The sequence below is a fragment of the Pristiophorus japonicus genome, chromosome 6, assembly GCF_044704955.1.
Source record: "Pristiophorus japonicus isolate sPriJap1 chromosome 6, sPriJap1.hap1, whole genome shotgun sequence".
Lineage (NCBI taxonomy): Eukaryota > Metazoa > Chordata > Chondrichthyes > Pristiophoridae > Pristiophorus > Pristiophorus japonicus.
Window position 1 is genome coordinate 240,550,666 of NC_091982.1, and position 23,596 is coordinate 240,574,261.

General features: G+C 47.7%; 1 protein-coding gene across 1 annotated transcript in view; it reads left to right on the forward strand.

Moving 5' to 3' along the window:
* Positions 1-23,596, forward strand: part of LOC139265421 (rho guanine nucleotide exchange factor 26-like) — a 208,162-nt gene that overhangs the window by 20,211 nt on the left and 164,355 nt on the right. Inside the window, exons 3-4 of the mRNA XM_070882424.1 lie at positions 13,030-13,078; positions 21,311-21,477. Of these exons, the coding sequence (XP_070738525.1) occupies positions 13,030-13,078; positions 21,311-21,477 (216 nt within the window). The remainder of the gene's footprint in view (positions 1-13,029; positions 13,079-21,310; positions 21,478-23,596) is intronic.

Sequence of the window (23,596 nt, forward strand, 5' to 3'; positions counted from 1 at the left end):
TGAAGGCCAACATACCATTTGCCTTCTTCACCGCCTGCTGTACCTGCATGCCAACTTTCAATGACTGATGAACCATGGCACCCAGGTCTCGTTGCACCTCCCCTTTTCCTAATCTGCCGCCATTCAGATAATATTCTGCCTTCGTGTTTTTGCCCCCAATGTGGATAACCTCACATTTATCCACATTGTACTGCATCTGCCCACTCACCTAACCTGTCCAAGTCACCCTGTGGCCTTTTAGCGTCCTCCTCACAGCTCACACCACCACCCAGTTTAGTGTCACCTGCAAACTTGGAAATATTACACTCAATTCCTTCATCCAAATCATTAATGTATATTGTAAAGAGCAGGGGTTCCAGCATTGAGCCCCGCGGCACCCCACTAGTCACTGCCTGCCATTCTGAAAAGGACCCGTTTATCCCGACTCTCTGCTTCCTGTCTGCCAAACAGTTCTCTACCCACGCCAGTATATTACCCCCAATACCATGTGCTTTGATTTTGCACACCAATCTCTTGTGTGGGACCTTGTCAAAAGCCTTTTGAAAGTCCAAATACACCACATCCACTGGTTCTCCCTTGTCCACTCTACTAGTTACATCCTCAAAAAATTCCAGAAGATTTGTCAAGCATGATTTCCCTTTCATAAATCCATGCCGACTTGGACCGATCCTGTCACTGCTTTCCAAATGTGCTGCTATTTCATCTTTAATAATTGATTCCAACATTTTCCCCACTACTGATGTCAGGCTAACCGGTCTATAATTACCCATTTTCTCTCCCTCCTTTTTTACACAGTGGTGTTACATTAGCTACCCTCCAGGGACTGATCCAGAGTCGATAGACTGTTGGAAAATGATCATCAATGCATCCACTAGTTCAATGGCCACTTCCTTAAGTACACTGGGATGCAGACTATCAGGTCCCGGGGATTTATCGGGCTTCAATCCCATCAATTTCCCTAACACAATTTCCCGCTTTATAAGGATATCCTTCAGTTCCTCCTTCTCACTAGACACTCGGTCCCCTAGTATTTCCGGAAGGTTATTTGTGTCTTCCTTCGTGAAAACAGAACCAAAGTACTTGTTTAACTGGTCCACCATTTCTTTGTTCACTATTATAAATTCACTTGAATCTGACTGCAAGGGACCTACGTTTGTTTTCACTAATCTTTTACTCTTCACATATCTATAGAAGCTTTTGCAGTCAGTTTTTATGTTCCTGGCAAGCTTCCTCTCATACTCTATTTTCCCCCTCCTAATTAAACCCTTTGTCCTCCTCTGCAATAATACAAAATTCTCCCAGTCAGGTTTGCTGCTTTTTCTGGCCAATTTATATGCCTCTTCCTTGGATTTAACACCATCCTTAATTTCCCTTGTTAGCCACGGTTGAGCCACCTTCCCCGTTGAATTTTTACTCCAGACAGGGATGTACAATTGTTGAAGTTCATCCATGTGATCTTGAACTGTTTGCCATTGCCTATCTACCGTCAACCCTTTGCGTATCACTCGCCAGTCTATTCTAGGCAATTCACGTCTCATACCATCGAATTTACCTTTCCCCAAGTTCAGGACCCTAGTCTCTGAATTAAATGTGTCATTCTCCATCTTAATAAAGAATTCTACCATATTATGGTCACTCTTCCCCAAGGGGCCTCGCACAACAAGATTGTTAATTCGTCCCTTCTCATTACATATCACCCAGTCTAGGATGGCCAGCTCTCTAGTTGGTTCCTCGACATATTGGTCTAGAAAACTATCCCTAATACACTCCAGGAAATCCTCCTCCACCACATTGCTACCAGTTTGGTTAGCCCAGTCAATATGTAGATTGAAGTTACCCATGATAACTGCTGTACCTTTATTGCACGCATCCTTAATTTCTTGTTTGATGCTGTCCCCATCCTCATTACTTCTGTTTGGTGGTCTGTACACAACTCCCACTAGCGTTTTCTGCCCTTTGGTATTCTGTAGCTCCACCCATACAGATTCCACATCATCCAAGCTAATGTCCTTCCTTACTATTGCATTAATTGCCTCTTTAATCAGCAATGCCACCCTACCTCCTTTTCCTTTCTGTCTGTCCTTCCGGAATGTTGAATACCCCTGGATGTTGAGTTCCCTGCCTTGGTCGCCCTGGAGCCATGTCTCCGTGATGCCAATTACATCATATCCGTTAACTGCTATCTGTGCAGTTAATTCGTCCACCTTATTCCGAATACTCCTCGCATTGAGGCACAGAGCCTTCAGGCTTGTCTTTTTAACATCCTTTGCCCCTTTAGGATTTTGCTGTAATGTGGCCCTTTTTGCTTTTTGCCTTGGGTTTCTCTGCCCTCCACTTTACTTTTACTCTTTCTATCTTTTGCTTCTGCCCTCTTTCTACTTCCCTCTGTCTCCCTGCATAGGTTCCCATCCCCATGCCATATTAGTTTACCCCCTCCCCAACAGCACTTGCAAGCACTCCCCCTAGGACATTGGTTCCAGTCCTTCCCAGGTGCAGACCGTCCGGTTTGTACTGGTCCCACCCTTCCCAGAACCGGTTCCAATGTTCCAATGTCCCAGGAATTTGAATCCCTCCCTTCTGCACCACTCCTCAAGCCACGTATTCATTTGAGCTATCCTGCAATTTCTACTCTGACTAGCACGTGGCACTGGTAGCAATTCTGAGATTACTACCTTTGAGGTCCTACTTTTTAATTTAGCTCCTAGCTCCCTAAATTTGTCTTGCTGGACCTCATCCCATTGTTTTACCTATATCGTTGGTACCTATATGTACCACGACAACTGGCTGTTTACCCTCCCCCTTCAAAATGTCCTGCAGCCACTCCGAGACATCCTTGACCTTTGCACCAGGGAGACAACATACCATCCTGGAGTCTCGGTTGCGGCCGCAGAAACGGCTATCTATTCCCCTTACAATAGAAGCCCCTATCACTATTGCTCTCCCACTCTTTTTCCTGCCCTCCTGTGCAGCAGAGCCACCCACGGTGCCATGAACTTGCCTGCTGCTGCCCTCCCCTAATGAGTCATCCCCCTCAACAGTACCCAAAGCGGTGTATCTGTTTTGCAGGGGGGTGACCGTAGGGGACCCCTGCACTACCTTCATTCCACTGCTCTTCCTGTTGGTCACCCATCCCCTATCTGGCTGTGTAACCTTTACCTGTGGTAAGACCAACTCACTAAACGTGCTATTCACGACATCCTCAGCATCGCGCATGCACCAGAGTGAATCCATCCGCAGCTCTAGTTCTGCAATGCGGTCTGTCAGGAGCTGCAGCTGGATACACTTCCTGCATATGTAGTCGTCAGGGACACTAGAAGCGTCCCTGACTTCCCACATAGTACAGGAGGAGTATAACACGTGTCTGAGCTCTCCTGCCATGACTTAACCCCTAGATTAACTTAATTTGGCAGCAATAATGCTAAAGGTTACTTACTGATAAAGAAAAAGAAAAAGAAAAAACTAATCACCAATCACTTACCCCCTTGGCTGTGACGGCACCTTTCGATTTCTTTCTAATTTTTTGCTTTCTCTCCATGCTGCAGCTGCAACAGCTGGCCTTAGTAGGCCACTCCGACATCTCTGAACCTCTTGCTGTGATGTCACACTTCGTTTTTTTTTCCTCCCAGGTCGGGGAGTCAGCACTGGTGGGGAAAACAAGACTAAGCAACACCTCCTGCTCCCACTTGCCCAAAATCTCCCACTTACCAAACTCTTACCTTTGCAGTCTGACCTGCCGCTGCACTCCGAGCAAGACTGCACCAAGCCCCCTCTTTTTATGCTGTTCCTGGCTGACTCACCACTGGCCTGGTTGGGGAACCAGTTTTTACTAGCTGTCCAATTAACTAAGGCAACTTGCTTGTTTGTCTCTGCTTAAATCTACAAGAATCCTATCTGTTTAATATTGCAGTTTTAGTTAAACTTGTAATCTTATTTTACCTTTCGAAGCTACTAGAAATTGTCACTAGTAATTTACACCAACCTTGAAATGGTTTAAAAAGGTTAATCCTTAAAGTTCTCCCACTTACCAAACTCTAACCTTTGCACTCTGATCTGCCACTGCACTGTATTGTACTGTAATTTGGACCATCTTAACTGCAGTAACAGACGTTAATATAACACCTTCAACAATAACAACTTGCATTTAAATAGCGCCTTTAACATAGTAAAATGTCCCATTGCACTTCACAGGAGTGTGATCAAACAAAATGTGACACCGAGACACATGAGATATTGAGACAGGTGAGCAAAAGATTGTTTTACGAGGTAGGTTTTAAGGAGTATCTTTAAAGGCGTAGAGGGGCAAAGAGGTTTAGAAAGGGAATTCCAGAGCTTCGGGCCCAGGCAGCTGAAGGCACGGCCGCCAATGGTGGAGCGATGAAATCAGGGATGTGCAAGAGGCCAGATTTGGAGGAGCACAGTGTTCTCGGAGGGTTGTGGGGCTAGAGGAGGTTACAGAGATAGGGAGGGGCCATGGAGGGATTTGAACACCAGGATGACAATTTTAAAATTGAGGTATTGAGGGACCGGTAGCCAATGTAGATCAGCGAGAAAAGGAGCAATGGGTGAATGAGACTTGGTGCAGCAGAATTTTAGATGAGCTCAATTTTATAGAGATGGAAGATGGAAGGCCAGCCAGGTGAGCATTGGAATAGTCAAGTCAAGCGGCAACAAAGACATAATGAGGGTTTCAGCAACAGATGAGCTGAGGCAGTGGTGGTGTCGGGTAATGTTGCGGAGGTAGAGGTAGGTAGTCTTGGTGATGGAGCTGAAGTGTGGTCGGCATGTCCCAAGGTGCTTTAGAGTGGGAGAGCTGGGATCCGAGTAGTCAGTCGAAGATTTTCGGGGAGGTGACTCTCTGGTCAAAGTAGTAAGTTTTGAAGTTGAGGAGGGAGATAGCAGGATGAAGGGTTGAGGAGGTGAATTTCAGTGTGAGGTGTCATGGTGATGGAAGGCTCTGCCACCAGTGATAGAGCGTGTGGGTTGGTGGTCGGAGGATAGAGAAAGGGGGGACTGTCCCAACAAGCCAGATTTGGAAGAGTGGATGCTGGGACCTGTGGCTGTAGCCCGGTTCTTTGAGGGCACAAGTGCAAGGAATGAAACTGCCCCCAATTTAGGATGAAGCTGAGAATTCTGTCTGGCAATGCAACAGAGCGCATCTGGTTTGCTCAACGTTCGACGCATGTTGGCGGGTGCTCTTGAGGTTGGGTGATGATGCACCATCAAGGACATAGAAACATAGAAAATAGTTGTAGGAGTAGGCCATTCGGCCCTTCGAGCCTGCACCACCATTCAATATGTTCATGGCTGATCATGTAACTTCAGTACCCCACTCCTGCCTTCTCTCCATACCCCCTGATCCCTTTAGCCGTAAGGGCCACATCGAACTCCCTTTTGAATATATCAAACGAACTGGCCTCAACAACTTTCTGTGTTAGAGAATTCCACAGGTTCAAAATTCTCTGAGTGAAGAAGTTTCTCCTCATCTCGGTCCTAGATGCCTACCTTCAATGACTGATGTACCATGACACCTCGGTCTCGTTGCATCTCCCCTATTCTGCCTTCCTGTTTTTGCTTTCAAAGTGGATAACCTCACATTTATCTACATTATACTGCATCTGCCATGCATTTGCCCACTCACCGAACCTGCCCAAGTCACCCTACACCCTCTTAGCATCCTCCTCGTAGCCACCCAGCTTAGTGTCATCTGCAAACTTAGAGATATTCCATTCAATTCCTTCGTCCAAATCATTAATAAGGACAGAGAGGCACAGGCATGATGGGCCCAATGGACTCAATCTGTGCTGTATCATTCTGTGATTCTAAGCATAATAAGTAACGTAATGACAATAGGAATGGGAGGAGGCTATTCGACCCCTTGGGGCCTGCTCCGCCATTCAATTGGACGTTGTCCTGGTCAAAATTTATCCCGCCACGAAGACTGAAAGCAGATGATATGCTCATTTATATCATTGCTGTTAGTGGGAGCTAGCTGTGCGCAAATTAGCTGCCGCGTTTCCTACATAAGCTACACGTCATAAATGTTTCATTGGCTGTAAAGCGTTTTGGGGCGTCCAGAGGTTGCGCAAGGGGCTATACAAATTCAAGGCCGCCTTTCTCTTTTTCTTAATCTTATTGCTGGGGCGGGAGCTTGCTGTGCTCAAATTGGCGGCCGCGTTTCCTATATTCCATCAGCGGCTACACTTCGAGGGTATTTCATTAGCGGTAAAGCGCTTTGGGATGTCCTGAGGTCGTGAAAGGCGCTATAGAAATGCGAGTTCTTTCTTTGGATCAGGGCTGATCTGCGCCTGAACTGCATTTTCCCTCCTTGGCTCCGTATCCCTTCATGAATTTAGCTAACAAAAATAAGCTGCACTGCACCTGCCTTGGGAACCTGACATTGTGTGTGAAAGATGAAAAAGTGTATGTGCACTCACTTTATCAGCCACCACGAGAAACGTGTACACCTCTAAACAAAGCCAGATCTCTTTCATGTCTTCTAAAGTAGCTTATTACTTTTAACGAGTGCTGCTGAATATGAGTTAAATGGATGGGCTGTGGCTTTTACAAGTTTAGGAATCCCAGGGAGCTGGCAGCGCTCACTAAACCCCACCCCTTGGCACCTTGCCCAGTAGAGTATTTAAAACCTTCACAGGGTAGCACACTCGAAGCAGGCATTCTGCCGAGACAATGCCAGCTCCCGGCCTCCTCCCTGAGGCCGCAGCTCGGTGCCAAATCCAGACTGCTGTGCTCGGTCGGGCCGAGCCAGTGTGGGAAACCTGTGCCCTTGCCACATTTGTGACTCAGTCGGAACGGTAGCACAGTACTTATGTTACCAGACGAGTAATCCAGAGGCCTGGTCAAATGATCTGGGAGACACAGGTTCAAATCCCACTGCGGCAGCTGGGGAATTTAAATTCAGTTAATTAAATAAATCTAGAATTTAAATTTTTTTTAAAAAGCTAGTTTCATTAGTAATGATCATGGAACTACCGGATTGTCGTAAAAACCCATTTGATTCCCTAATGTCCCTTTAAAGAAGGAAACCAGCCAGTCTGGGCCTATACGTGACTCCAGACCCACAGCAAAGTCGTCGATTCTTAACTGCCCTCCAAAATGTCCAAACCATGAAACAAACCACAACGACAGAGGTCACAGTCTAAGGATAAGGGGTAAGCCATTTAGGACCGAGATGCGGAGGAACTTCTTCACCCAGAGAGTGGTGAACCTGTGGAATTCTCTACCACAGAAAGTTGTTGAGGCCAATTCACTAAATATATTCAAAAAGGAGTTAGATGAAGTCCTTACTACTCGGGGGATCAAGGGGTATGGCGAGAAAGCAGGAATGGGGTACTGAAGTTGAATGTTCAGCCATGAACTCATTGAATGGCGGTGCAGGCTAGAAGGGCCGAATGGCCTACTCCTGCACCTATTTTCTATGTTTCTATGTTTCTATGACAAAGTCACTGAGGGAGCACCTTCACCACACGGACTGCAGCGGTTCAAGAAGGCGGCTCGCCACCATCTTCTCAAGGGCAATTAAGGATGGGCAATAAATGCCGGCCTTGCAAGTGATGCCCACATTCCAGGAATGAAACAAGAAAACTCCCTGCTTTAATTGACGGTTGCCAGTGAAAGGGAAGAGAATTTATCTTTTTTGGTTGCGATGGGAGATGCTCAAGCGATCAGAGGTTGGGGAATGCTGCAGTTATCGTCATATCAGAGAGGTTCCTGGGAATTGTACTTGCGTGAGACTTTCTAAAATAATGCAAACCTCTTGGTGCAGGGCCAGTTGTTATATCAGAGAGTCCCAAGTAGACTTTTAAAATACGCAATTCCTTGATTTTTATTTTCCCACCCCCAACTTTCTCGCCTCCTCTCACACACTCCTCGTGCTGGGCTATTTGTTCCAAAGGTGCCAGCAGGCCTCTGGGACCTTGAACAACTAGATATCGGCTGGCTGTTGGTCCATGGGAACCATTACATGTGATCCTGTTCTCGCCCAGCACCACTTTCCAGCAAGAACCATTGCATCATGATTAGGAGTGGAAACCGGGTCCGTTTCTGATTCTTCTCCTGGAGAGGGCTCACTGTGATTATTCGTAAACCCCCCCCCACCACCCCACTCCCCCACTTCAGTTCTGACTGAAGTTAAGTAGTTGATCACTGTGTGAGAGTTAGCATTCAGAAGAATCAAAACATACATTTATATAGTCCCTTTCACCCCCTCTCGATGTCCGAAAGCACTTCACAGCCAATGAAGTACTTTTTGAAGTGTGGTCACTGTTGTACTGTAGGAAACGCGGCAGCCAATTTGCGCACAGCAAGCTCCCACAAACAGTGATGAGATAGTGTCCAGATAATCTGTTTTTTAGTGATGTTGATTGGGGAATAAATATTGGCCCAGGACATCATGGAGAGCTCCCCTGCTCTTCTTCCACATAATGCCACTGGATCTTTTACACCCACTTGAGAGAGCAGACGGGGCCTCGGTTTAACGTCTCATCCGAAAGACGGCACCTCCGACAGTGCAGCACTCGCTCAGCACTGCACTGGGAGAGTCAGGCTAGATTTATGTGCTTGAGTCTCTGGTGTGGGATGTGAACCCATGACCTTGTGCCTCCGAAACAGAACCATTGAGTTACGGCTAACAGCACAATCCCTTATATAAAATAAAAACAGGAAATGCTGCACATTGATGGCCCGGCCGAACCAGCGGTTGCCATTGTTGGGACGATGGCAAAGTCGGATGCCAAAAAAAAATGGCGGCCACGATGCAAGGCCCTCCCTTTAAGAGCGGCCGGGGCACCCCAGCCACGAGAGCTTCAGGTCCCGCGGGGCAATTTCCCTCGCGTGACGCACAAGATTCAGCACGGGGAGATAAGTGGTCGGCGCACGACCCCGCCCGGGGCGAAAGGTGCGACACAAACCCAGTTTTGATCACAGAATGCAGGGGGCAATCCTGGGAGTGGGGGGGGGGGGTGGTGTGTGTGTGTGGGGGGTGGGGGGGGCTCTGGCAACTGCGCCCGAGTGATAAAATATTAGTGCACCCACGGGCCTTCCCCAAAGGGGCAATTTCACCCCCTAATGCCCGAAAGTACATCATGCCCTGAAATGAGGAATATGACCCTATCTGAAAGGGGGGTGGAAGCAGATTCAGTAGTAACTTTCAAAGAGGGAATTGGTAATATACTTCAACCGCACCTCCCAAACCCGCGACCTCTACCGCCTAGAAGGGCAAGGGCAGCAGGCGCATGGGAACACCATCACCTCCAAATTCCCCTCCAAGTCACACACCATTCTGGCCTGGAAATATATCGGCCATTCCTTCATCGTCACTGGGTCAAAGTCTGGAACTCCCTCTCTAACAGTACTGTGGGAGCACCTTCACCACACGGACTGCAACGGTTCAAGAAGGTGGCTCACCACCACCTTCTCAAGGGCAATTAGGGATGGGCAATAAATGCTGGCTTTGCTGGCGACGTCCACATCTCGTGACGAATAATAAAAAAATAAAGAGATACTTGAAGGGGGAATATATTTGAAGGACTATGGGGAAAGGGCAGAGCGAGTGGGACTCATTGGATACAGGCATAGGCACGATGGGCTGAATGGCCTCCTGTGCTGTATTCTAATCTAATGGTTCAGATCATCGAAACCTTTTTTTTTGCCTGTGATTTCATGTGTGCTGTCAGTTGGACTTTCCGCCGAGGCCACCCCAGCACCAGCGGTGGTGGGGCCACGAAAGCCTCTTTGGGGGCAGAGGGTGACGCTACCCCTCTGATGGCAAATGGCAACTCGCGGCACAGCTCAATGGCTCCTGTCGGCATCGGATTGTCCACCGTAGCTCTGGCTAGAGGCGGGCAGATTTCACCGCCTCCTCATGTGCTCCAGCAGGGTGAATTCGGCAGTGCCTGCTCAAACCAGGCCTTCCCCTCTGCTCCCCAGTACTACCTGCGCACTTGTACGTTTGCAGTTAATTTAGCGTCCTGATTGCCGCGTAAACCGGGCAAATGTGGCGCCAATGGTATCAACTAAATAATGGAACTGTTTCGAGTTCGGTAATGTGAAGAGAGCAAAAGTTACTGGGGCAGAAATTGCCCTCCGCCCGAAACGGGGTGCCCCTACCGATTTTGAAGGGTTCCGTGCGCCCCAATGCATGGGCCGGACAATCCGGAGAAATTCAGGTCTTTGTGGGGTTTTTTTTGGAGCCGGGCAGAAGTGGACTCCTCATCGGGGCGGAAGTGTGGTTGAGTTGGAGTAGCCGCCACTAGTGGGACGGAAGTGGGGGCGGGTCAGAATGACCGACGCTCCAAGTCATCACCACTTCATCGCGCTGGTGCGTCACAATGTCCTTCCCCATCAATTAAAGGGGAGGGCCTCTGCGAACTCTGCAGTCACTTTAGTGGCAAAACACTGGGCCACCAGGGAGGGTTTCGGCCAGGCCAGTGGCTTGGCACCCAAGAGGGGGCTGCCAGGCTGCCTGTTGGTGGCCCAGCCGAACCCATGGCCGTAATTGTCGGGCCGACCTGGCAGGAAAATAGGTGGGGCCGCCCCCTGCACCGCTCCAAAACCGAAAGAGGGCAATATACAAAATGGCGGCTCCACCGCGGCGACTCATGCTTTCAGGCGGCCATGGGCCTTATAGAAAAGGACAATTTCAATGCCACTGTGTTGTGAACAGCCCGAGGAATATTTGATGTCTGTCTTTCTCTTTATTTGGCCATCATCCATCTACCTATCTGTCTATCGATTTATCTATCTCTCTGTCTTTGAATCTGCCTACATATCTATTTATCTAATGCTCTATCTTTCTTTCTATGTATCTATCACTCTTCCTCTCTCTCTTATCTTTTGCCCCATATGTCTTACTACAATTATATAGGGCCCTGATGTTGCACACCTGGAGTATTGTGTACCGTGTGGGTCTCCTTACCTTAGGAAGGATAAACTTACCATAGAGGGAGTGCAACAAAGGTTCACCAGACTGATTGCTGGAATGGAGGGAATTGTCCTATGAGGAGGGATTGAGTAGACAAGGCCTATATTCTCGAGCGTTTAGAAGAATGAGAGGTGATGGCATTGAAAAATACAACATTCTTGCAGGGCTTGACAGGGTAGATGCAGGGAGGATGTTTCCCCTGGCTGGGAAGTCTACAACCAGGGGTCACAGTCTCAGAATAAGAGGTCAGCCATTTAGGACTGAGAAGAGGTGAAATTTCTTCACTCAGAGGATGGTGAATCTTTGGAATTCTCTGCTCCAGAGGGCTGTGGAGGCTCAGGCATCGAGTATATTCAAGACAGAGATCGATAAAGTTTTGGATAGTAGGGGAATCGAGGGATTTGGGGATAGTGCAGGAAAGTGGAGTTGAGGTAGAAGATCAGCCTTGATCTTATTAAATGGCGGGGCAGACTCGAGGAGCCGAATAGTCTACTCCTGCTCCTATTTCTTAAGTTCTTTCAAATGATTTTGCAACTATCTAATTCAAAATCTTGCATATAATGGATATCACATTTTATTATGCAAATAGCATACACAAATCTGGTAAGTTTTTAAGATTGTCACAAATAGTCATGTGGTTCTTGCAATTATAATAACTATACTCGATCCCTTTACAAACGTGTATAACATAATAAAGATATATAAAAGTGAATGCAACAAACCAATGCAAAGCTTGCCAATAGTTCATAAAGCTCTAATACAAAAGTAAAATACTGCGGATGCTAAAATCTGGAATAAAAACAGAAAATGCTGGAAATCTCAGCGGGTCAGGCAGCATCTGTGGAGGAAGCAGAGTTAACGTTTCAGGTCGATGACCCTTCGTCAGAACTGGAGAGTGTTCAAAAGAACGGATTCTTAACAAGCACTGAAAGGGGGAGGGGAAGAAAGAACAAAAGGGAAGGTCTGTGATAGGGTGGAAGGCAGGAGAGACAAAAGGGATAATGGCCCAAATTCAAATGGTGATGGCCGGAGTTAGAAAAACATTAGTCAAGACAGGGTGTGAATGGTGGGATAATGACCAGCTGCCATTAGAGACCAGGAGAAAGAAAGAAACAGGCTCTGAGCGGGGTGGAGGTGCGGGGAGAGGGGGCAGCTGGGGTGGGGGGGAAGAGAAGGGAGCCAAAGATCGGCTGTGGTTATGCTCTGAAATTGTTGAACTCGATGTTGAGTCCAGAAAGCTGTAAAATGCCTAAACGAAAGATGAGGTGCTGTTCCTCGAGCTTGCGTTGAGCTTCATTGGAGCAGTTTGGGAGACCGAGGACGGAGAGATCAGATTGGGAGTGGAACGGTGGGCCAGTTGGAGGCAGGAGGTCATGTGATGAAACCTCCAGGGATATGTCCAACCAGAGTTGCCGACCTTACTCTCCACCCATACATGGGTTCCCTCAGTGCTGCCAATCGGTGCTGCTGAGGTCGAGATTGTCCCACTATCTCTTTCCCCATTGGCAATGACACGGGACACCTCCTACTATAACTAGGTGTATATTTTTCACCACCGTTCCTCCTCCCTCTCATTAACCTTCTGAAGCTCCTCCTTCTCACTCACTCCCTTATTTTGTCGGAGGTGCTGATGAGACGTTAAACCGAGGATCCTATCTGCTCCCTCAGGTGAACGTAAGTGGCCCTGTGGCAGAACTTTGAAGAAGAGAAGGGGTCCTTGCCAACATTTGGTCCTTGACCAACATCATTAAAAAACAGATTATCTGGTCATTATCTCATTGTTGTTTGTGGGAGCTTGCTGTGCGCAAATTGGCCGCCGTGTTTCCTACATTACAACACTTCAAAAGGTACTTCATTGGCTGTGAAGTACCATGGGACGTCCTGAGGTTGTGCAAGGTGCTATATAAATGCAAATTATTTCTTATTTTCCATCTATTCATTTTCCTCTTCCTCCTTCTCTTTCACTTTCCCTTTCTCCCCGTCTCTTCCCTCTCTCCGCCTGTTTCCGATGGCATGTAGCGAACTGTTAGTGGCAGGAAGGTGATTGCAAACACTAACTGTCTTTTACTTTTCCCTCCTCCTGCGGAAAGGACTACGAGAAGAAGCAGCTCCCAAGCCAGGGCCCGTTCGATGGGGAAGGTAATTGTCGGGTTCAGCCCTTGCATGGAACTTAATTAATTAACGAATTGCGGTTCATCACGATGGAAATGGTCCCTGACTGAGAGCAGGCTAATGCGTGTGGAGCGACGGCTCGCACCGGGAACCTGACTATTACAGAGAACTTCAGGAGGAGCTTCATGGAAAGCTGCTGTGAGATAAACTTCAATCCATAAGATTAGCATATGAGGATGTCAAACTGTGTTTAGGCCAAAAGTCCACTTGAGGAAAGGGCATCTATCTGAAAATGTTCCCTCTTCTCCATTGGATGTTCGCCCCAAGCCGTGTCTGCTGGAAAAAGCTGACGGGAAACTTCCCCAAGTGGGTTTGTGGCCTAAACACGGTTTCACATCTTCTTGTGCGAATCTTATGCACTTCGGTTTATCAACATCCTTCCAGGCATTGAAACATCTCGGCAAGGCTGTGCTGTGTTCACTCACGGATGGACCCATGGATCAGCTATGGTCTAATTGTCCTCGGGATATGTCTAATGTTTAATTGACCTCAGAATGTCCCTAATGTCTAATTGACCTCAGGATGTCCCTAATGTTTAATTGACCTCAGGATGTCCCTAATGGCTAATTGAAGGGTGTGGGACCAAGTTGCACTCCACAGGCAGGTCTCTTCCGTGCAGCACTGAGGGATTGGTGCGCTGTTGGAGATGCCGCGCTTTGCATGAAACGTTCAGTGCCAGCCCCATCTGCTTGTCCAGGTGCTGCAGCGGGTCACAAAGGAAGGACCACCACCAACACCTTCTCGGGCATTTAGGGCTCGGCCTTGCCAGCAACACTCACATCCCGAGAATGTATTTAAAAAAAATTGTTGCAACTTTGAACGCGCGGCCTGAAAGGACGGTGGAAGCAGATTCAATAGTAACTTTCAAAAGGGAACTGAATAAATTCCTTAAAAGGAGAAATTTGCTGGGCTGCGGGGAAGAGCAGAGAGAGTGGAACTGATTGGACAGTTCTTTCTAAGAGCCGGCACAGACAGGATGGGCTGAACGAACACCACCTTTGCTGTAAGGTTCCATGATAGCTGGTCATTTGTTTATTTAGGATTGCACAACAACAGTCACTACACCTCAGTAGGAAGTCATTGGGCTTCAAGCAGGAGAAACCAGAAAAACCAGCAGGAAATGACTTTTGAGGGTTGGCTGGCGTGCGATACAACTGCAAATTCTTACGTGGCATCCTTAGCAACGTTACACAAAAACTCTCTCCAAATCCTCGGTGTGCTTACCACCAGTTTGCACGGGGCTTATTTCTAGCTTCACCCACCTGGGCCCTAACCTGACGGATATCACTCGCCTGCTACAAAACTGCCTCTGACTTTCATTTCCAATGATTTCAATTCAGAGCCAGTTCAGAGAAGATTCACGAGGTTGATTCCTGAGATGAAGGGAGTTGTCTTATGAAGAAAGGTTGAGCAGGTTGGGCCAAACTCATTGGAGTTCAGAAAAATGAGAGATGATCTTATTGAAACATATAAGATACTGAGGGGGCTCAACAGGGTGGATGCAGAGAGGATATTTCCCCTCGTGGGGAAATCTAGAACAAGGGGGTATAGTTTCAGAATAAAAGGTCGCCCATTTAGAACTGAGATGAGGAATTTCTTCTCTGAGAGTCGTGAATCTTTGGAATTCTCTACCCCAGAGAGCTATGGCGGCTGGGTCATTGAATATATTTAAGGTGGAGATGGACAGATTTTTGAACGATAAGGGAGTCGAGGGTTATGGGGAGTGGGCAGGGAAGTGGAATTAAGGCCAAGATCAGACCAGCCATGATCTTATTGAATGGCGGAGCAGGCTTGAGGGGCCAGGTGGCCTACTCCTGCTCCTATTTCTTTTGTTCTTATAATGGGATAAGAATTAAACTAGTCCTAAAAGTGGGTGGGCGAGAAATCAGATCACATGGCTGGTCCAGTTGATAGTAACTCCCACCCGCTGTATCTACCCACTCACTGCAAGCAACACCAAAGGCAATCTGCTTACTCAGCCTTTATTTGCTCCGGTAGCATATTGCGAACCTAATTGAGATGTGCGATATGTGTGCGCACTAGGTCCATGCAGCAGAGCTGGTCTCCAGTCGTCTTGGATAATCCTTGCCACTGGACCAAGGCCTAGCTCTGTCAAGCCCGTGTGGTGGCTGGAGTGAAACGGCCACCACACGTTAAAAAAAATCCACGCACAGGCATCTTCCATCCTTCAAGATTTAGTTCGGGACCTGGAATATTCATTGAAACACCCGTGAACTTTTTGGCGTGGAAGCAAGTCATCCTCGACTCGAGGGAGTGCCTGTGATGAATTGAGGTGTTTAAGGTGATTAAAGATGTTGATAGGGTAGATGGAGAGAATTGTTTTCCCCTCTGGTGGGGGGAGTCCTGAACAAAGAGGGAAAAATCTTTAAAATTAGAGCCAGGCCAGGGTGATGTCAGGAAGCACGTCGTCACACATGGGGTGGTGGGAATCTGGACTTCTCTTCCCCCAAAAAAGCTGCTTGGCTTGGGGTAGAGGGGGGGGGGGTCAATTAAAAATTTCAAGTCTGAGATTGTTAGATTTTTGTTGGGTAAGGGCATTAAGGGATGTGGTGCAAAGGCGGATAGACGGAGTTTAGGAGCAGGTCTGCCGTGGTCGCGTTGAATGGCAGAGCAGTCCCGAGGGGCTGAACGGCCTCCTCCTATTCATTTGTTCTTGTGTTTGTACGAAGGATGTTTCCATGGGATTAACAGTTGCTTCGGAACAGTTACACAAAGGCAAGTTTACCCGGACTAAATGAAACTAATTGGCATAGTTTCAAAATGCATCAACGTGTCACTTGAAGATGACGCAGTTATGGTGGCATTGACATGACCGTTGTGCCTCATTTTCCTCCCCAAGTAAAAAGGAAGATTGGGCAGACACTTATTTTGGAGGGAGTGACCCTTTCACAGGAGAAGTCCAGCTCTCCATGAAGGAGACCTGTGAAAGGCAAAACTTGGTAAATAAATGACTCCAAGTAAAGGCCACTTGGGTCAAATCCAGCAGTTCAGTACTCCATGTACCTCCAGAGTTCCCTTCTGTTTTAAAGAGAACCTCGATGATCTAATTGATGTGTAGTACACTGGGCACACCTCCAATATTGATGCCTAGCACCACTTAATTTCTTATCATTTCATCGGTACAGGTTTTAAAGTGAATTAGTTCCCTCTTACAGAGGACACAGCCCTTTGTCATCCGATGATGATTCACACAGTTTACTGTTGCTGTCTAACCTACATAGAATCTTACAGCACAGCATGAGGCCATTCAGCCCGTCGTGTCCATGCCGACTCTTTTAAAGAGCTATGCAATTAATCCCACTCGCCTCCACTCTTGCCCCGGTGGCCCTGCAAATTTTCCCTTTCAAGTTGTACAGAGCCTTGGTGAGGCCACACCTAGAATATTGTGTTCAGTTTTGCTCTCCTAATCTGAGGAAGGATGTTCTTGCTATTGAGGGAGTACAGCGAAGGTTCACCAGACTGATTCCTGGGATGGCAGGACTGAGATATGAGGAGATACTGGATCAACTGGGCTTGTATCCACTGGGATTTAGAAGGATGAGAGGGGATCTCATAGAAACATATAAAATTCTGACGGGATTGGACAGGTTCGAGGCAGGAAGAATGTTCCCGTTGCTGGGGAGTTCCAGAACCAGGGGTCACAGCCTAAGAATAAGGGGTAAGCCATTTAGGACCGAGATGAGGAGAAACTTCTTCACTCAGAGAGTGGTTAACCTGTGGAATTCTCTACCGCAGAAAGTTGTTAGGCCAGTTCATTAGATATATTCAAAAGGGAGTTAGATATGGCCCTTACGGCCAAAGGGATTAAGGGGTATGGAGAGAAAGCAGGAAAGGGGTATTGAGGTTAAATGATCAGCCATGATCTTATTGCACGGTGGTGTAGGCTTGAAGGGCCGAATGGCCTACTCCTGCACCTAATTTCTATGCTTCTATGTTATCCAATTCTCTTTTGAAAGTTACGATTGATTCGGCTTCCACCGCCCTTTCAGGCAATGCATTCCAGATCATCATAACTCATTGCGTTAAAAAGATTCTCTTCCTCTCATCTGGTTCTTTTGCCAATTATCTTAAATCTGTTTCCTTTGGTTACTGACCCTCCTGCCACTGGAAACAATTACTCCTGATTTGCTCTATCAAAACCCTTCATGATTTTAAACAGCTACCTTTAACCCTCTCTGCTCGAAGGAGAACAATCCCAGCTTCTTTAGTGTCTTCACATAACCAATATCGCTCATCCCTGGTATGATTCTAGTGTCTCCTCTGCACCCTCTCCAAGGCATGGGTGAGGCAGTCATGAAAAAGAGGCCATTTTGTTTTTACCAATTTTCTCCCCTCAAGGCCATGGTTTCTGGTATCTCCTCCGAGTGGCTTTATATCACAAGGACACGGTGACACTGTGTAACCGTTGGTAGACATTTCAACCGCAAAAGGACATCAAACTGTGTTAGATCCTGCCCTCGGTCGTCATCATCATCATAGGCGGTCCCTCGAAACGAGGATGACTTGCTTCCGCGCCAAAAAAAGGACGAGTTCACAGGTGTTTCAATGAAGGACCCGAACTATATGTTGACGGGTGGAAGATACCTGTGCGTGCATTTTTTTAACGTGGGGTGGCCGTTGCACACCAGCCACCACACGGGCTTGACAGAGCTAGGTCTTGGTCCAGTGGCAAGGATTATTCAAGTCAACTGGAGACCAGCTCTACTTCACGGAGCTAGTGCGCACACGTATCGCAGTGTGGGCTGGTCCGTGCTGCCCCTGGGCCCCTGGCCCCAAACTCACACCTCCCCTGGGCCCCGATCACATCCCTCCACAGTCTCTCGCCGCTCCTTCGCCCCGACCTCGCTGCTCCTGCTGTATCTGCCCATGCTCCAATCACCGACCTGGATCTTGATGACCTCACTCTTCACAGCTGTCTCCCTCCTGCACCAGTTCGCGCTGTACCTTGAAGTGGCCTCCACGCTGCCCATGGCCGCTGCTCGCCGCACCTTTTATGGCCCTCCGTAAACTTGTATGGACATACAGGTTGAACCTCCCTTGCCCGGGACTCCCTTATCCAGCACCACCCCTTTCCGGCACCATTCCGGGCCACTCCAACATGAACAAATTGAAGTCCTTCCTCGCTGCTGACTCTCACAATCGCTGACCTGACCCCACGATCCACTGCTGCCCCCGCCCCCTCATGATCTCTCTGCCGCACTCCCAGCCCCAAGCCAGCCAGCCCCGATATCCCCTTGCTCAGTACCTGTATCACCCAATTTAACGTGACCTCCCATCGTCTGGCAAAATCCCTTATCCGGCACAGACCAGGTCCCGAGGGTGCCGGGTAAGGGAGGTCCAACCCGGACCTCTAGAATGGATAGCGATCATCAGCAGGAGCCCTGGCTAATTTTCCCAGGGCCCTTGAGCCAACTGCGGAGTCCCCACTACTGCTTTGGCGGAGAATTCGCGTAGTTTGGGGGCCAACCTCACGATCTTGCTCAATCTGTATGGCTCAGCTCCACAAATACCCACCAAGCCGTGAAGTTTTATTAAGATAGAAAAAGTTCATGCAGGAATTGACGAGGTTGGTGTGGGTGCTTTGCAATCCCTTGTGTTTGCTTCTCTATCCGTTGGTGACTGAGAACGTGGACCAGTGATCTCCTCATACCAAGCTCCGAATCCGAGCACGTCACCATGGACAACATTGGTTCATCAAGCCCACGCCTACTACACCATATCAAGCATACAACATTCTTACAGGGCTTGACATGGTAGATGCAGGGAGGATGTTTCCCTTGGCTGGGGAGTGTAGAACCAGGGGTCACCGTCTCAGAATAAGGGGTCGGCCATTTAGGACTGAGATGAGGAGGAATTTCTTTACTCAGAGGATGGTGAATCTTTGGAATTTTCTGCTCCAGAGGGCTGTGGAGAGGCTCAGTCTTTGAGTATGTTCAAGACAGAGAGTGATGAATTTTTGGATATTACGGGAATCAAGAAATATGGGGATAGTGCAGGAAAGTGAAGTTGAGGTAGAAGATCAGCCATGATTTTATTGAATGACAGAGCAGCTCGAGGGGCAGAATGACCTACTCCTGCTCCTATTTCTTATGTTCTTATATTTGTATATATGAGGTACAGATCAGCCACGATCTACTTGAATGGCAGAGCAGGCTTGTGGGGATAAATGGCCTACTCCGATTCCTATGTTCTATCCTATTATGAACCCTACCCCATCCATTAAATTTTCCTGCGGGAAATCTCTCCATTAGTACGCCTGGAAAGGTTGTCAAATAAAATTGCGGAATGTTCAGCCATCGTTGCATTCTTGCCATTCAATTGTAGGCCTCGGACCCCATTGCCCCTTAACTTCACCATCCGAACGGTACAGGAACTGTCAAGTCCTGTGGAATATTTGATCGTGTCGTCTATCCTTGTTGCCTCCAGCCCTGCTGATGGGGTGAGTCCACAAACCATCCACTCTTTCTGCTGTTGGCACTTTTTTGCGTAGGAAATCGCAGCTACCAATATTAGCGGAGTAACCCTCCAGGGATGGGCTGGAGCCTCCAGCAGTTGAAGATTCATCTCCAGGGCACTGCTGTGAGCAACATCCTGGAGAAAAAGCACAGGAGCATTTAAACAAATTGTATGTTTAAAAAATAATTTCTTTCAGTTTATTAGTTATTAGAATATTGAAGATGGGGAGAAAAAGGCTGTTTGACTTCAGTCAAGATTCATCCAATTGGGTAATGAAGAGTGTTTTCGCATTCTGATTGGCGGGGCATGGTGAGGGCGGACGTGTTGGGTGACCAATGGCGGGAGTGGGGGAGGGGGTAGTTGGAGGCAGGAGGTCATGTGATGAAATCACCAGGAAGGCATTTAGCCAGAGTTAGAATCATAAATGGTTACAGCACGGAAGAAGGTTATTTGGCTTGTCGAGCCCGTGCCGGCTCTCCGCTAGCCCTCCTCACCCGCCCTTTCCCCTTGGCAGTGCAATTTTTTTTTCCTTCGGCTACTTATCTAACTCCCTTTGAAAGATAAGATTGAATCTGCCTCCACCACCTTTTCAGGCAGTGCACTCTAGAACCCAACCACTCGCTGTGTAGAAAAGCTTTTTTCCTTACATCACCTTCTTTTGCCAATCATCTTAAATCTGTGTCCTCTGGTTCTCGACCCTTCTGCCAGTAGGGAACAGTTTCTCTCCATCTATTCTATCCAGCCCCCTCATGAGTTTGAAGTTTGAGTTGGCAACCTTACAGTGGAGAATGCCTCAAGCGTTTCCATGGTGCTAAATCTTTTCCTTTAAAGAAGTAAATGCCTCCACCGCGGTAGCAGAGGGAGGAAATGTCAGCCCATCATTTCTGGCCATCAAACCCGGGAACAGCAGCAGTAATTCCTGGGGCTATACCTTACATTGCTGGGAAACATATTGTTATGCTCATAATAAAGTGATACAACTGAGTACTGTATGCAATGAGTAAGTGTGACCTTAGCTCCTTTAATTAAACTCCAGAGTGCTGGTACAGCATGGGAGGCCTGCTTATATATAGTGCTCCCAAGGGAGGCTGGGATCCCTTGGGACTCCAACAGGTAGGCCCTCTGGTGGTGGTGCGATACAGGTTGCCAAGGGTTACATACATAACACACATCTTCTTCACTCTGGTCGAACACTGGAGGTTGGAGGGTCCCCACAGGGAAAGGGTGAAAGAATGCCACTGTTGAGTGATTTGAATGCGTCAGCTATGGCTCAGTGGTAGCAGTCTCACTTCTGAGTCAGAAGGTCAAGGGTTCGAGTCTCCCTCCAGGGACTTCAGCACATAATCTAGGCTAACCCCCAACCGCCCCCCCTCCCCCCACCAGTGCTGTACTGAGGGAGTGCTGCACTGTTGGATGAGACGTTAAACCGAAACCCCTTTCAGGTGGACGTGAAGGATCCAATACCACTATTCCGAAGACGGTGGCCAATATTTATCCCTCTACCAACATCACTAAAAACAGATTATCTGGTCGTTATCAGGTTGCTGTTTGTGGGAGCTTGCTGTCTGCAGATTGGCTGCCGCATTTCCTACATTACCGTGACGACACTTCAAAAGTACTTCATCGGGCTGTAAAGCACTTTTGGGGGCATCCTGAGGTCGTGAAATGTGCTATAGAAATGCAAGTCTTTCTGTTTTCAAAAGGGTGTTTATTTTATTGCAGAAAATGCGGTTCTTTATCAGAACTATAAGGAAAAGGCTCTGACCCTGAATAATGGGGATTCAGATGAGGATTCGGATCAGAACGGACAAGCGGAGGGGCAGAAGTCGGATGATAGGATTATCGTGCAGTTCAAGCCCATCCGCTCCTCCTGGAGCCAGCTGTCTGTGGTAAGAGGAGAGAAAAATCTTTTAAATTGAAACTGGGTCCCGTGTGATGGTTAAGTATTGTATGCTGTGTTGGGAATTACGGATTGACACGATTATGCCTTTGTTACCTCTAACTTGACTATACCAACGCTCTCCTGGCTCGACACCCTCTTTCCATCCTCCGTAAGCTTGAGCTCATCCAAAACTCGGCAGCCCTTGTCATAACTTGCACCAAGTCCCACTCCCCTTGCCACTCTGTGTTCGCTGACCTACACTGGATTCCGGTCCGGCAACATCTCGATTATTTAAAAAAAAAAATCCTTGTATTCAAATTCTCGGCCTCAATAGTAAGTATTCCTCAATGCGTCCTGTAGATGGTACACAATGCTGTCCGGCCACGCCTCAATTTTAAAATTCTCATCCTTGTTTTTAAACCCCTTCATGGCCTTGCCCCCCCTCCCTTTCTCTCTAATCTCCTCCAGACGTACAACCCTCCGAGATCTCTGCGCTCGCCCAATTCTGGCCTGTTATGCATCCCCGATTTCCTTCGCTTCGCCATTGGTGGTCGTGCTTTCTGTTGCCTGGGCCCTAAGCTCTGGAATTACCTCCCTAAACCTCTTCATCCCGCTACCTCTCTCTCCTCCTTTAAGATGCTCCTTAAAACCTACCTTTTTGACCAAACTTTTGGTCATCTGTCTTGATCTCTCCTTTTGTGGCTTGGTGTCAACATTTTGTTGGATAATGTATCTATAGAGCATCTTGGGATGTTTTACTATGTTGAAGGTGCTATATGAATGAAAGTTGTTGCTTCACAGTCATGATATATGTGACTTTATTGACTGACTGGGACAGATTTGGCCGTGCCAGTGATTGGAAAACCACATTGGCTGCATAGAGAGTGGGCACAGGCCTCCTTGTGCCGTCCACCTGAAAGCTGGCACCCTCAATCACTGGAGGCAGTGTTTGATATTGGTGGCATGGCCATGCGAGTGGAGAGAGGATCAGAGGACAAGAGGGCGGAGAGAGTGGGGAGGAACAAGAGAGAGAATTAAGTAATGGGGTGGGATGCGAGTGGCATGTGCGAATGGACATAAAGGGACTTGGTGTTACACGGGCATGGCACAGATCGCACGCTTTGGTGGTGTCCTGCAGATGCACTAGGCATTAAATAAATGCAGCTTCAGTCTTTCAAGGAAATCAAGCTTGCCGTTAGATGTAGGAATTGGATGGCATTTAGTGGACTTGAGCAGTAAAGTTTGAGAGGAGTACCTGCCTTTGAAGATCTGATGATGCCTTTTCTTTATCTATTTCCATTCTGGACTAAATAATTCATGGCTTCCCACTGTGGCAATGTGCGAATCACCGATTCATCCCCTTTGATGTAAATCTTTCCCCATTCACTCCCCACTTGCCACATTCTGCCTCCTCCGTTGTTTTAATGATTTTATCAGTTACACAGGGTATTGGTGAGGCCACACCTGGAATACTGCGTGCAGTTTTGGTTTCCATATTTATGAAAGGATATACTTGCTTTAGAGGCAGTTCAGAGAAGATTCACTCGGTTGATTCTGGAGATGAGGGGGTTGACTTATGAGGAAAGGTTGAGGAGGTTGGGCCTCTACTCATTGGAATTCAGAAGAATGAGAGATGATCTTATTGAAACGTGTAAGATTATGAGGGGGCTGGACAAGGTGGATGCAGAGAGGATGTTTTCACTGATGGGGGAGACTAGAACTAGGGGGCATAATCTTAAACTAAGGGGCCCCCCATTTAAAACTAAGATGAGGAGGAATTTATTCTCTGAGGGTTTTAATCTGTGGAATTCTCTGTCCCAGAGAGCTGTGGAGGCTGGGTCATTGAATATATTTAAGGCGGAGACAGACACATATTTGAGCAATAAGGGAATAAAGAGTTATGGGGAGCGGGCAGGGAAGTAGACCTGAGTCCATGATCAAATCAGCCATGATCTTCTTAAATGGTGGAGCAGGCTCAAGGGGCCAGGTGGCCTACTCCTGCTTCTTCTGTTATTAAAGCGCTTTACAGCCAATTCTTTTGGAATGTAGGAAACGTGGCAGCCAGTGTGCGCACAGCAAGCTCCCACAAACAGCAATGTGATAATGACCAGATAGTCTGTGTTTGT